Source organism: Suncus etruscus, chromosome 3, assembly GCF_024139225.1.
Source record: "Suncus etruscus isolate mSunEtr1 chromosome 3, mSunEtr1.pri.cur, whole genome shotgun sequence".
Taxonomy (NCBI): Eukaryota; Metazoa; Chordata; class Mammalia; order Eulipotyphla; family Soricidae; genus Suncus; species Suncus etruscus.
Genome location: NC_064850.1, coordinates 6,716,657 through 6,731,769, shown reverse-complemented (window position 1 = coordinate 6,731,769; position 15,113 = coordinate 6,716,657). Strand labels below are relative to the sequence as shown.

The 15,113-nt window shown below is 37.6% G+C and overlaps 1 protein-coding gene across 1 annotated transcript in view; it reads right to left on the bottom strand.

Annotated features, from left to right (window-relative positions):
- SYT16 (synaptotagmin 16) overlaps window positions 1-15,113 on the bottom strand; it is a 193,531-nt gene that overhangs the window by 15,973 nt on the left and 162,445 nt on the right. Inside the window, exons 5-6 of the mRNA XM_049770266.1 lie at window positions 10,727-11,167; window positions 7,083-7,272 (exon numbers count right to left, since the gene is read on the bottom strand). Of these exons, the coding sequence (XP_049626223.1) occupies window positions 7,083-7,272; window positions 10,727-11,167 (631 nt within the window). The remainder of the gene's footprint in view (window positions 1-7,082; window positions 7,273-10,726; window positions 11,168-15,113) is intronic.

The following is a 15,113-nucleotide window of genomic DNA, read 5'->3' as shown; positions in this document are numbered from 1 at the left end:
CATTTCTGAACATTTAATCAGGCAATTTATTGTCTTCAGTTTATTATTTTAAGGCATTTTTATATTTTAAAGTAAAATTTTCATGGGCTGGTCCTTTCAAACAAACCTCATCTCTAGTGTCTCTAGTATTATGATATGAAGCTTACAACAAAGATTGGTGAGTGCAGTTAGAGGAATAACTATGCGAACAACTGTCATGACAATGGTAGTGAGTGAGAGAAATAGAATGCCTGTCTCCAAAACAGGCAAGGGGTGAGGGAGGAAGGAGATGGGGAACATTGATGGTGGGAAGGTTGCATTGGTGAGAAGTGGTGAACATTTTTATGATTGAAACTCAACTACAAACATGTTTGTAATCATTGTGCTTAAATAAATATATTAATAAACAAAAAATAAAATTACATATCTAGCAATAAAAAAGTAAAATTGTCATACAATGAAATCCACAAATACTAGTTCTTTTCATTAAATTTTGGTAAAAAAAATAACAAAACTTGAGGTATCAGGGTCTCTAATTTTACTCTATGTTATAAAGTTGTACAGATACATGAATTAATAATACAGTTTACACTATATTAGTAAAATTGTACAGAAAAATGTCAAGAAATAAACCCATATGTAAATAGTCAGGAGTAACTCCTGAGCATAGCCAGGTGTGACCCAAAAAGCAAAAAAGAAGCAGAAGAAGAAGAAGAAGAAGAAGAAGAAGAAGAAGAAGAAGAAGAAGAAGAAGAAGAAGAAGAAGAAGAAGAAGAAGGAGGAGGAGGAGGAGGAGGAGGAGGAGGAGGAGGAGGAAGAGGTGGAGGAGAAGGAGGAGGAGGAGAAGGATAAGAAGGAAAAGGAAAAGAAGAAGAAGAAGAAGAAGAAGAAGAAGAAGAAGAAGAAGAAGAAGAAGAAGAAGAAGAAGAGGAGGAGGAGGAGGAAGAGGAGGAGAAAATGGAAGGAATTTTTCTCAATATAGTTAAGCCATCTACCACAGCTAATGGCACCCTTTATTTTCAATGGAGATAAACTAAAAGCCTTACTCATAAAATCTGGTACAAGACAAAGCTTCCCTCTCTCATCACTCCTATTCAACATAGTACTGGAAGCACTTGCCATAGTGATTAGGCAAGAAAAAATATCAAGGGCATCCAGATAGGTAAGGAAGAAGTCAAGCTCTCACTCTTTGCAGATAACATGATACTATATTTAGAAAACCCTATAAACTCTACCAAAAGCTTCTAGAAAGAATAGAATCATATAGCAAAGTGGTAGGCTTCAAAATTAACACACAAGACAATGGCCTTCTTATATACCAATAATGATAGAGAAGAAATGAACATTAAAATATAAATCCCTGGGCCAGAGAGCACAGTGGTAGGGCATTTGCATTGCACATAGCCAACCCAGGATAGACAGTGGTTTGAATCCTGGCATTCTATATGGTCCCCTGAACCTTCCAGGAGTGACTTATGAGAGCAGAGCCAGGAGTAATCCTTAAGTGCCACCAAGTGTGACCAAAGAAAAAAAAATCCCATTAACATTAGTGTCACACAAACTCAAATACCTAGGAGTCAACTTAACTAAAGAGGTAAAGGACCTATACAAAGAAAACTACAAATACTACTTCAAGAAAAAAAAGAGGACACAAGGAAATGGAGCTTCATACCCTGCTCATGGATTGGGATAATTATCATTAAAATGGCAATATTTCTAAAGTATTGTACAGATTTAATATAATCCCACTCAGGATACCCATGACATCTTCAAAGAAGTAGATCAAACACTCCTGTCATTCATTTAACATCCATGAATAGCTAGAGCAACCCTTAGGAAAAGGAATATGGGTGGCATCATTTCCCCAACTTTAAATTGTATTATAAAGCAATAGTTATTAAAACAGAACGGTATTGGAATAAAGACAGACTCTCAGATTAATGGAATAGACTGGAGTATTCAGATAATGTTCCCTACACTTACAACCAACTAGTCATTGATAAAGGGATAATGAAATGAAAATGGAGCAAGTAAAGCCTCTTCAACAAGTGGTGTTGGTACCAAACTCTGGTCTGTCCCAGATTGGCTGCATGCAAGGCAAACACTTACTGCTGTGAGTCTAGACAAATAATTAACTTTTTAAACTTTTTAAGTTTTAAGTTCCTAGTGTGGTGATATAGATACGGGAAAAAACCTTGGGACCCTAGTGGTCTAACCTCATCTAAAACTGGGGAGAAGAAATTAATAGAAACTTTCTCAAAGAAGAAATACTAATGGCCAAAAGGCACATGAAAAAGTTCTCCACTTCACTAATCATCAGGGGGATGCAAATTAAAAAAACAATGAAGTACCATCTCACACCACAGAGACTGGCACACATCACAAAGACCAAGAACAATCAGTGCTGGCGGGAATGTGGAGAATGAGAGTCCCAGCGAAATTCTCATTCACTGCTGGTGGGAATGTTATCCAGTTCAGCCCTTATGAAAAACAATATGGAGATGCCTCAAAAAACTGGAAATTGAGTTCCCATATGACCCAGCATTACCACTCCTAGGGATATACCCTAGGAACACAAAACTACAATACAAAAATCCTTTCCTCATACCTATATTCATTGCAGCACTATTTACAATAGCCAGACTCTGGAAACAACCAAGATGCCCTTCAACAGATGAATGGCTAAAGAAATGGTGGTACATATACAATGAATATTAAGCAACTGTCAGGCGATAAGAAGTCATGAAATTTTCCTATACATGAAAATTATTGTGCTGAGTGAAATAAGTCAGAGGGAGAGTGATAGACACAGAATAGTCTCACTCATCTATGAGTTTTAAGAAAAATAAAAGACATTATTGTAATAATCCCCAGAGACAATATAAATGAGGACCAACTCATGATATGAAGACCACCACAAATAGTGGTGAGTGCAGTTAGAGAAATAATTGAACTACACTAACAACTATCATGACAGTGTTAATAAGTTAGAGAAGTACAATGCCTGTCTCAAATACAGGTAGGGGGCGGGTGAGGAGTGAAATGAAGGACAATGATGGTGGGAATGTTACACTGGTGAAGGAGGGGTATTCTTTTTAGTACTGAACCCAACTACAAACATGTTTGTAACCACAAAAAACATAATCATAAAAAAGCAAATGATAAAAAAAAAAGCCCCCAGTGGTGAGTTTCTGAGTTAAAACATTTTAAGTTAAAACATTTTACACCTGTAAACTATTATTAAAACCTTTGTAAATAACAGTGCCTAAGTAAATTTTAAATACTCATTTTATTTTTACATGGGGTAAAATAGAGGTATGTGGGAAACAAGGGGTTCTCATTGCTGTTGTCAATGTTGTTTGGTTCAACCTTTTTGGAAAGCAATATAAACATTCCAGGGCTGGAGCGATAGAGCAGCAGTAGGGCATTTGCCTTGCATGCAGCTGACCCAGGATGGACCTCGGTTGGATCCTTGGAGTCCCATATGGTCCCCCAAGCCAGGAGCGATTTCTGAGCGCATAGCCAGGAGTAACCCCTGAGTGTCACCGGAGTGGCCGCAACACAAAACAAAAGTAAAATAAAATAAAATACTAGAAATAAAATTCTAATATGAGCCTCTAATTCTACCTCTTGGTCCCTCAAACCTTTTATTTTAAAGAAAAAAATTGCTCTTTATCATGTATCATCAGGTAAATATATACAATAGAATACAGCTAGACTATAATCAACCAAATTGTGCAATTTGCCACCATATGGTTGGAGCTAGAGAATATCCTGCTATGTGAAGTTAGTGAAAAGTAGGACAGGTACAGAATATTCATTATCTATCAAGAGTATAAAACTTTACAAATACTTAGTGGAAGTAGTCTTTTCTAGTTTTAGCCATTCTGTGTAAGTGGTACTGTTGAATACTTGATTAAGCTGCTGCTGACCTCTGCAAATCCTGCCTCACTGTGTCCTCTTCAACTAAGAAGTTGGGTGTGGAATATCTTGCATTTTGATCACTTAATTCTTCCACCACTCCAATAGAAAAGAGATACCTCAACTATTTTTTCAACACCTCTATCTTGCATAGGGAGAAAAGTTTAAAATATTAGAATCATTTTACATATCTTAAGAAAATAGTATCACCTGTAAAGCACCGATTTTTACTCTTTCATCAAGACCTTCAATATACTAGAGAAGTTTCCAATCTACAGTCATAACCAATTTTCCTTCCCTCTTGACTAAGAACCATTCTTTCCATTTTCATCACTATCCTGTGAGACAGGATTTTAAAAAACTCTTTGTAGAAGAAATAACTACTTGAGCAAATAGCTTGAGACACAGGATTTGTGATCCTTGAACATATATGTTCCTCACATGCTTCTCCCTTAGCAGGCAGCTTCTCTGGGTAGATTCTAAAGCAGAATTTGGGGGTGTCTTGTACTCGCCTTTCATCTCCCCCAGGGGAGCCAGTGCACTTGGCAGGATTCCTCCTACATTCCCAGCCCTATTCAACTCACAGCTTGCACACTTTTTCCTTTCTCCCTGACCCACTGTTCTTTTTTCCAACTGTTTAATTACCTCATAAGACTCTTGTTCCCTCATCCTTTCTTGTTTTCTTCCATGTGGAAGCTAAAAATATATCCTAAGCTCTTTTATGACTGTCAAAGTAGAGCTAGTGCCATAATGTCATGAGACATAATGAAGAACCAATGTCATCAACATCTAAAGCCCTCGAAAGTACCAAGAGGTCCCTTTCAGAATTACCACAAAGAAACCTTCTACGTGCTCAACCCTTCCTAATTAAACTGGCATTTTCTCAAGTACCAGCATTCTCCATAAACAAAAAACGTTTCTCTTCACTGTGGGTTTCTATTTTAATTAATACCATCAGAGAAACTTTGTCTTCTCTTACTTTGATTGCAAGGATACAGCATGTCAGTTATATTTCAAGATAAATTTCAAAACTAAGTCTCTGAAAATTCATAGAATAAATGCCAAACTGACAAATCTCTGGAATAAAATCAATTTTCAAATTAGAATTTGCTTTTTTTTTCTATTCAGTCTTAAATAGCTGTTAGAAGAATTTCCTCTCCAGCATATTTCTGTTATAAAGAAATATATGAGGGTACTATCATAGTGTTCTCTACATCCAGGTATATATATGGAGTATATGTATCTAGGAAGTAACATTATTATGATCTCTTTTCTTTACAAATGGAGAAACAAATTCATAAATGTTAGTGACTCATAGTTAGTAAATGATAAAACCCAAATTCTAGCTGGTGCTTTCTTAATCATCATAATGTCCTTCATTCCTGTATAGCCTGGCCCCACCCAGCACACAAATTAATGTTTCAGAGCATGAACTGGGACAGGCCACGACACAGTGTGATTCACTGTCTCATTATTCTAAGAAGCTCCATGTTCTTCCAAAAATTAGAGAACCAGCAATGGAAAAGCAGTAAATTCAGGTCTTTTGTAAGTTTAGGGGTATTTCTTTTTAAAACAAAACTGTATAGATAGCACAAAAAAAAATCCCACTAGCCAAGCAATAAATAATCAGCATCTATTATGCATTTAAATAGCTCACCTGGCTCTGAGCGTCGACACAGAATATGGCTTATGCACCTGGTCTCTTCTGTTATCCAGATTGCTGGGCTTTCCTTACTAACTTGCGCTAATGGTTTTAAGACAGATTGACTAACAAGATGCCGTTGAACAGAGACTTTGTGGACTGCAGCACAGTTAAAGGCTAAAAGGAATGAGAGCCCAGATTTAGTTATTGGAGCTGATTGTTTTTTTCTACCAGCTTGGCTGACTTTTCCATTGATGTTTGCTTATATGTAAGCCTAGATTCCATTGATTTGTGTAACCTAACATGTTACAGTTTTCATATGTATACAAGTAATGCATTGCTGTATTTGGTGAACTAGCTGATGTTCCCTCAAGTCTATTCCTTTCTTGCTTAACCTTTTGTACTTGACAAGCTAGAAATTCACCGACATTTTCCGACTCTCTTACAGCTAGAATTCTCCATACAAAGATGGAATTAAGTAGTATGAGATTCAGAAAGTTGAATCAAGGCAGAATACATTTCCTACCTATTTAAAAAACTAATTTTACTACAATAAATGTAACCAAAAGGTGAGCTAATTTAAGTAAAAGCATTATTTTAATTTTTAGTCTTCAACTTCTTTGGTATTGGGATGCAGTTAAGGTGGTTGGTGGTAACAGCATGTTTATTTGAGATTCCTGAAACCTGATATGTTTTGAGCTTTTTTTTTTCCAGTGGCAACTTCAGAAGTGTTTGTTCCCTATGGAGTCAGATCTGATTTTCTCCAGACTGTAGTCCCCATCTCTTATTCCCTCAACATACATACTAACATTTCTTGAATGTTGATAATGTGATAGGCTTTCCATGAATAATTTTGTTTAAATCCCACAATCTTTCACGAGGAAGACTATATTAATATCCAGATGAAATTACTGGAATTCATAAAAATAAAGGTATATTACACATAATCAGGGAAAAGCTAGAAGGTAAGCAGGTAAAGTTAGAATCTAGTCCCACACTTGTTTTACTCCAAATTCTGAGTTTTACCTTTAAAAGTGTTCAAGAAGGGCAGGAGTGATAGGATAGTGTTCGGACATTTGGCCAAACCGGGACAGGCCTGGGTTCAATCACAAGCATCCCATATGGTCCCCCAAACCAGGAGCAATTTCTGAACACATAGCCAAGAGTAACCCCTAAGTGTCACAGGGTATGTCCCAAAAAAACAAACAAAAAAGTATTTGAATCTATTGACAAAGTTTAATAATCCTTATTGAACATATATCATTCCTTTCCCTTAAACAATATTCAGAGTCTAGCCTATTTCATGAGATGCTCCATCTAAATATGTAAAGGTGTTTAATATAATTAAATAGAAAGGCATAAAATATCTAAAACAAAAACATTTATCATCCTGTCAAAGTTTAGCTAATCCATACCAAGATCCATTTTATTAAAAAATTAAATAATTAAGAAGAAAATAGACATAGTTTTTTTTTTTTTTTTTTTTTAATATTGCCACTAGAAGGATGAGCAAGAACTGGGAGAAGAGACTCACACTTACCAGGAGCCCTGTTAACAGCTAGGTTTCGGAAATGGCTGCCTTTGATCATTTCCACAGATAATCGACCCGTTGTGGCATTATAGGACAGCCCCACCAAAAGCTCTGGCACCCCTCCATGAGAGAGAGACTGCGTAGATGAAGCACTATCACTGTGAGAAACTGCAGATGGGCTTAGCGGAGATTCTCCACTCTGGAAGGGAAGAACAACAAAGAATCCATTGGCCCATGCTGTACTTCTCCCTCTACAGAGAGCTGATATTATGTTTGGTGAAATTGTGGTCCAATCTCAACTGCTGCCAAAGCTTACTAACAGCGCACTCAGTGTGAATGATAATGGGCCTGCGGAGCACAGTTATGGTTGAAATCCCTTGCCTTATTAGCTGACATATTTGTTTCAAGAATTGCCTCCATTCAATCTTTACTCTCTAAAGACAAGAGAGAGAAATATATTATTACTCGCCTCAATCAAACCCTCTAAGATACATGGAAAGTTAATAACATATTTAATATAGGCCAAAATTCTCTCCTGTGTAACTTGTGCTTAAATGTTTCCATGGAACCTACCCACTCTGAACATGAGCTTTGGTTTTGTTCTCTGCAGCTTCCTGAATTTGCAATACAGAAGGCATTTTGTCTTCACCAGGAAAGAAAGGACCACTGGTCATAGAGTGCCACATAGAACATTTGGCCCCTAGTTCTGCTTTTTAAGGATGTCAGGCATATGCCAAAAATGTAGTGCCAAATCAATATTTCCTCTTGGGGAAATGAGTTACACTTAAAACTAGCACTTTTATAACTTGCTAGAGCTAAAGACTTGATGTGGATCTGATATCAGTGACCCAGCAGATATCGGGTGAGCTCAGGAGAGAACCTGCATTTTTATTTACTTGCACACCTCCAAAATACCTGTCTTTGTCATAAACTACACCCAATAGTGCTTGGGGGAGATCGTGGAATTGGAGCTTGAATCCCAGGCTCCCACATACAAAACATGTACTCCAATTCTTGGAATCAACTTCTATATCCTTTACCCCAAAGCACCAATCTATGTACTAGACATATAGGGAAGAGAAGATTCAAAAAAGCTAAAATGCTGACTTAATGAATAAGATGTTAGATCATAGAGTAAGATGTTGACTCTTAATCATGAAACAGAAGTGAGAATAAACCCTGCAGTGCCAGGCAGTCAGCTTCCTACAATCACATTTCCACCAGAAACAAGTTTATAAAACCTTACTCAAACCTTCCAATATAAAATCATTTCCAAGAACTTATCAGAACATCATTACATGGAAACATAAAGATTTATTTTTTCATTTCCAAGAAAATACCCTACTTACGGAGCTCTGGATTTCCTAGAACACAATTTATAAATCATACATTGAGATAATTTTGATAGTTGCCTTAGGGATCCTTCAATCTAGAAGGAACTCCCAATGGGGAGAGTGACCTTGGGGAGCAGCGATGGGTATGGTTCACTTCTAGTGGTACTCAGAGATAATTCCCAGCTCTGTGCTCTGGCGTCACTCCTGATAGTGCTCAGGGGAGCATAAAGAATGCCAGATATTGAACTGGGGTCAACAGCATGTAAGAAAAGAGAAGTTATCTTTGTCCTATATCTCTACCTGCAAAAAAGAACTACTTGTTAAAATTTGAAGGGAATCACTCTATCTGCTTGCTTCCATAGAATTCTCTACTGTGGTAATACAGCATCTTGTTTTGCCTGTTAAATTATACATACTTGCAAATCTATCAATTTGGAGTGCTTATTCTACAGTGGGTATGACACTTTGCAAGAGACTGACCTGGGTTTGATTCTCAGCATCACATATGCCCCCCCCCACACACACACACACAAACAGGAGTGATTCTTGAGCACAGAGCTAGGAGTAAGCCCATATTTCTGTCAGGTATGTAACAACAACATAACAAATGAATATTCCAGCATAGCATTGAGTCAATCTTACTAACTAGTGAATGGAAAAATATTTACCTGCATAGCTCTTCCAACAGGCTGATTTCATGACAACCCTTAGAGTGAGTGACCTTAACACAAAGCACAGAGCTTGGCACAAAGGGAACAGGTATATGATCCTGCCTATTCCTATGTTTTACAGCAGAGTATTCCTTCAGGTTCCCTGTGGCTTCTGTGTTCAATGATTTTAAATATATTTTGCTCAATTTAAAGGGAAAAAGGGAAGTTAAGCATAGACAAGATATGATCTGGTTCATGTTTTAACAGACTCATTTTGACACCTTTATTGAGAATTATCTGTGGAGCAAAAGAAGAAACTGGGAGAGTAGGTTGGAGGTCATTTCAATAATCTAACAGAGAGTTGGGCTTTAGTTGGAAGATAAAGCCAACAATATTTCAGGTAGAAAAGAGATGTCACAAATTACTTCTAATATTTTAAACCCAGTTTCCAAAAGAATAAAATTAGCTTTGAGGGCTGAGGGATAATTGAGCGATTAAGCATGCATCCTAGCCAGTTATGATCTCTGGTACCAAATGACGCCTGAGCATCATCTGGTAGAGCCCTAGAGACTCCGGGCACCACTGAATTGTGGCTGTGGACAGCCTTAAACATAGGTGGGATGGTAAGTATAATACCTGGCACCACAGGTCCTTAGTAGCACTGTATCCTGAAGTCCTAGAATTGACTGCAAGTTAAAAAAAAAAAAAAACACTGCAGTTTTAGGGAAGCAAAAATCAAGATTTGAAGTCTGGTGATAGTAGTTTTGAGATACCTATTAAAAACCCAAGTGTCTGTTTGCCCCATCATTAATCTCCAGCCCTTTCAGTTTCTTGCCACTTTCTTAGATATGATGAGCTTTTCAACCACTGAAGACCTGCATTTCTCCAACTGGAATCTGTGGCATACATATGTCACCAGTCTGGCTGTCTGAATTTTTTGAGTTATGTGTTTATTATTGCCTCATCAACACTTTCTTCAACTGTTCTAAACAAATAGCAGCCTCTCACCCCTTCCTTGCCTGCATCAATTGTCCTTGATCTCTTTCTCTGGATGGAAAACTCTCCAAAGGCAGAAGCACCACTATTTTACACCTCCTTCCTCTGTCTGCATGTTAAATGACAAACAGAAAACCCATGGTAAACATTTTTTTTGAGTGGATGACAAATTAATCCAACAGCACAAGATAATTAGCTTATCTTTTAATTTTTTAAAGGATATTCTCACATTAGGTCATATATAACCACAGTGGTTGTAGAAACTACCTGTAGATATATGAGCCATGCTGCCTTCTCTGTGACCCCTAGGGAACCAGAAAGAAGCCTAAGGAGAGGAACCCGACCAGTAAATCACTTCTAAGTGTTTGGTGCAGATAAGGCTGGTAGAACCAGAGGGCCACGCCAACTCTCCTGGTTTTTCTCTGTCTCTACCACATTGCTGATAACATTTCATAAAATGGGAGATTAATACATCATTTAGGTTCTGAGGAAGACAGGCACAAGACAAGACATCATTGTACCATGAAGTGCAAATCCTGCTTGATAAAGATGAGGAGAGCTAAATAGAAAATTAAAGGGTTTGAATTCACAGACTGAATGTACTAAATCAGGGTTGGCAATTCCACATCCTCTCACATACCACGTCATTAGCAACACCATTTAGCATACTCACACTGATATTACTTCTTGGCTCCAGAACCAGAGTCACTTTCATTTCCCCTTCTGGATGCAGGTGTCTGAGATAGAATAGCTTCTCTCCCATCATTCTTTCCCGGGTCATCTTGCGGGCAGCATAGAGGCGAAAGCGAACAGCACAGGCTGAGATTTCTCTGGGCTCCAGTTTAGCGAAGGTGACCTTCTCCTTGAACACAGGGTTGGGTCCTCTCTGCGTGCTTGTTCGGCCCCTCTGTTTCTTACTGGGCAGCAGCACGACATGAATTTGCCAGGTGTTGACACCACTTCGGTCCTTATCTGGGAGGCCCTGTGCCTTCACAATGTTCACTGTTAGCTTCTGGCTGAAAGCTCTGTATTCGAAGATAACATCGAGGTCACCGCATTTGGAGATGGGCTCGGGGACCCTAGAAGGCACCTGAAAAGCGGTCCCATCCTGTTCCTGTTGTAAGCAGAGGAAAACATTAGGAATGAAAAGGATAATGCCCAATCACATTCTGGTAAGATGGTTCCCCTTTGTGCTCTTTCGAAGTCTAATACTTCCTAGTTGCTAAATACAGATCTCTCTTCATTTGGAAAGTCTGTTAGTGGTATATTTTCCATTGAACTGTGAATTCTTTGAGTATAGTGAGTCATCATAAATTTATTTCTCAAGGTATTTTAATATATATTCTCTCACAAAAGCATATTATTGGGGGCTTAAGAAATAATACAATGGGTTGGGTGCTTGCCTTGTGCATGGCTGATGTAGGTTCAATTACTGACATCCCATATGGTCCCCCAGATCTGCCACAATTAATTACTCATTTCTGAGCCAGAAGTAACCTTTGGCTCTGCCAGGTGTGGCCCCAAAACAAAACAAAACATAACAAAACAAAAAAAAAGGCAAATTATTTACTGTTCTAAAACCTAATGAGCTACTAAGGGTAAAATTAAGCCAATTATCCAACTGGCAAGAGGTGACTTTTCCTTGAGTGCTATACCAAATATGTGTGTTTGTGTGTGTGTGAAAGGGTTGTACCATAGGATCCATGAACCAGGACCTCTTGCTGATAAGAATCCCTAAAGAGATCTTGGATCTTTCGATATATTTTCAAATGGCAAGATTATTTTTACTATTATTAATTAGTACTATTATTGTTATTACTAGGACAAATAGTTTAGGGCTATTTCTCAGAAGTTTGCAAAGGATGGCATTAGCGACCTCAGATCATACTTTGAACAGAAAATATTTAGGGGGGCATCCCCAGTAATCATTCAGCAAACAGCAACTGAAGATGGATACCAAGACCTGGGTTAAAACAGTAGTTAAATAGTTTTAAACACTGTGCAAAAAACTCATATGCTCCACTGAAAGAAATGAGCACCAACATGCCACTTCATGGAGTGATGTTGTATAGTCTTAATAGATGTGAAAAGCTCCTATCAATATCCCCATCAATATCTATTCCTACCCCTAGGTTACCTATTTTCACATGCCTTCCCCCATTATGAAATACCACCCTGGGGTATTTCAATCCTAAGAAAGTGAGCTGAACTGCATTTACTATAATGAACCTCTACCAAACCATAAATAATGTTAATATGAATTTTATTTTTTTCTCTAGAGGCTTGACTCTTCTTATTCATTCCTAAAATTTATTATGATTCTATCATAATGCAGAATCTATTCTTATGTACATATCATCTTTGATGATATTTATTATAGTTTGATTACATTTTGATACTTAAAGACTATTTAAAATAATAAAATACCCTAAAATGTACTTAGAAATAAAATTTTTACACACAGAATTTGGGTAAGAGTGTATGAATTTTTCACACCTAGACATATTAAAAAAAATCCAGGGCTTGGGGCTGGAGATATAGCATGAAGGTCAGGCATTTGCCTTGCATGCAGAAGAATGGTGGTTCGAATCCCGACGTTCCATATGGTCCCCCGAGCCTGCCAGGAGTATTTCTGAGCATAGAGCCAGGAGGAACTCCTGAGCGCTACCAGGTGTGATCTAAAAATCAAAAAAAAATAATAATCCAGGGATTGCTAGGTACATCTACTTGCTATCTCTCTGACACTGATAAAGTTATTTAATCCTTTCTACATGTGATTTCCCAATTAAATGGGGACTGATACCTATTTTATAGGATTGTTGTGAAAATTAAAATACTTGACATGTAGTTGAAAAGTAACAAATGCCGTCTCTTTTAAGATTTCAAATTTGTTTCCCAAGAGAATGTAGGCTTCTTGTAAAATAAGGGAATTTTCTTAAATCCTTTCTTCTGAGCATGCATTCATGGGTGAGTGTTTCTATTCTGAGGTTCTTAGTTTCAAGTGATCAAAGTGGTTGCTATAGAGATTTTTGAATACAACTGACTAGTGTAACTATAATATTAGAAACAAGTCTCTAAGGAGGCAGGCCAACTTAAAAAATCAAATCACTCTTCTGTCGAAACCCCCGTCTATTTTCGTCTATCCTTGTTCACCTTTCTATTGCTTGCTGCACCTTAAGTGAAAAAGCTAATATCTACAAAGACCTTTCCTTATGCAATCACTCTAAACCTTTTTTAACCATAAATACGAGCAGCTTACACTTGACATCTGGATGGGAGGGATATTTTGGGCCACACCCTGTGGGGCTCAGAGTTTACCCCTGATTGGACTTAGAGAACCATATGGGGTGCCAGGGATCCAACCTGGATTAGCAGCACATAAGGCAAATGCCCTACCTGCTGTACTATCACTCAAGCCCTGCAGTTCAGACTTTTTTTTTTATTTCAACTTCTCTGTTATTCTCAGTTATCAGTGCAGCCTGTTTAGGCTCTAACTGACTTCACGCTGGTACAACCCAGCAATATCTTACCTCCTAGCCATGTGATATAACTTTTTATCTATAATTTTTATAGGCCTCTCCACTGATGTTAAGACAGGGAAAGCTATAGAATCTTGCTTGACAACCAGTTAATATGTGTGCGGTTAATGGCCCATTAAGTCATTTTTTTCTGCTCAAGATGGTGCCTTGATGAAGAGTTCTTCCAAATCAACTTGAGTCATAAGGTGAGAGCCAATTCAGTTATGCCATTCTCTTATTCACTTCCTTGTCTTCCCTGTCTCCTTGCCCTCATCCCTATCTCACTCTTGTTCTCTCAGACAGTACTTTAAAAAAAAAAAAAAGCTGAGGATGCATGATACCCCTTCAATAACAATCTTATAACCACAGTGCCTGAAATAAAAAAAATAGGGGAGAGAGAAAAAAAAATACCTGAAAAAATAGAATAAGGGAGGGAGGAAAACTGAGAACATTGATAGCAGTAAATGTGTACCATTGAAGAGATGGGTGTTAGAATGTTGTATAACTGAAAGTCAATCATGAACAACTTTGTAATTGTGCATCACAGAGTAATTAAATTGAAAAATTATTCATTAATTTTAAAAAGCTGAAGAATAGAATTTTTACATTAAGCTTTGGAGGCACCCAGCTAGAGAAAACTTTTTTAGAAGTGCACACCAACTTAATGGAGAGGATTATTTTGATATTTTTGTTTTATGGTTCTTCCATAAAGTTCTTCTTGAAACAACAACTAGAAAGGCTGTCATTTTTTCCACATGACCCATGTCAGGTTCCTATCTAGAATTATATAGAACTTAGCAATATTCAAGGTCCCAAACCTTAATTTGAATTTACATGTGACTCTCCCCCCAAATTAAACTAAAGTGTAAGAGGAAGAGGGAATAAGATGGGATATTGGATTTAAGGCATACATCACTTTGATTTTAAGATCCTTTGAGACCATTCTCAAAATAATTCTAATTCTATCATCAACTTCAATGCTGAAGTAAAAATATCCTTGCTTTTCTCAGCTTATCAACTAACAATTCAAACAAATGCTGACCCCCCCCGCATGTTTCTGGTGAAGTTCTGATGAGTTCTAAAGCAATTGTCCTAAAAATTCGAGTAAGTTACAGTATTGAGCATAAGGAAAGGTTTTATGGGCACAGCTCAAACTATGTCCATAAAAATGGGGCTTAGAAACTTCTTCCTGGGTCAGTCCGAAATAAAGATTTGCCTAGGCTGGTATTTTTATAGCAATTAATTATCTCAACGCACTTTACCTATCACTAGGCAACTACAGAAGCTTCTCTTGTGGGTACTGCTAATACCACTAATCCATCTGACCTTCCTGCAAGGTAAAAATCTCTTCATTTTTATCCCCATTTGGCAGATTTTAATTAACTTCTCAAGGCCAACCAGTTAATCAGTGGAAAGCAAAGATAAAAAGTGGGACATCTGTCTCCCTGTATATTTAATCACCAAGCACCCTACCTCTGTCCTCCCTGCCAAACCTGGGGTCTGTAAGAAAACTTCAATGGCCTTTTCCAGCAGATAAGAGCA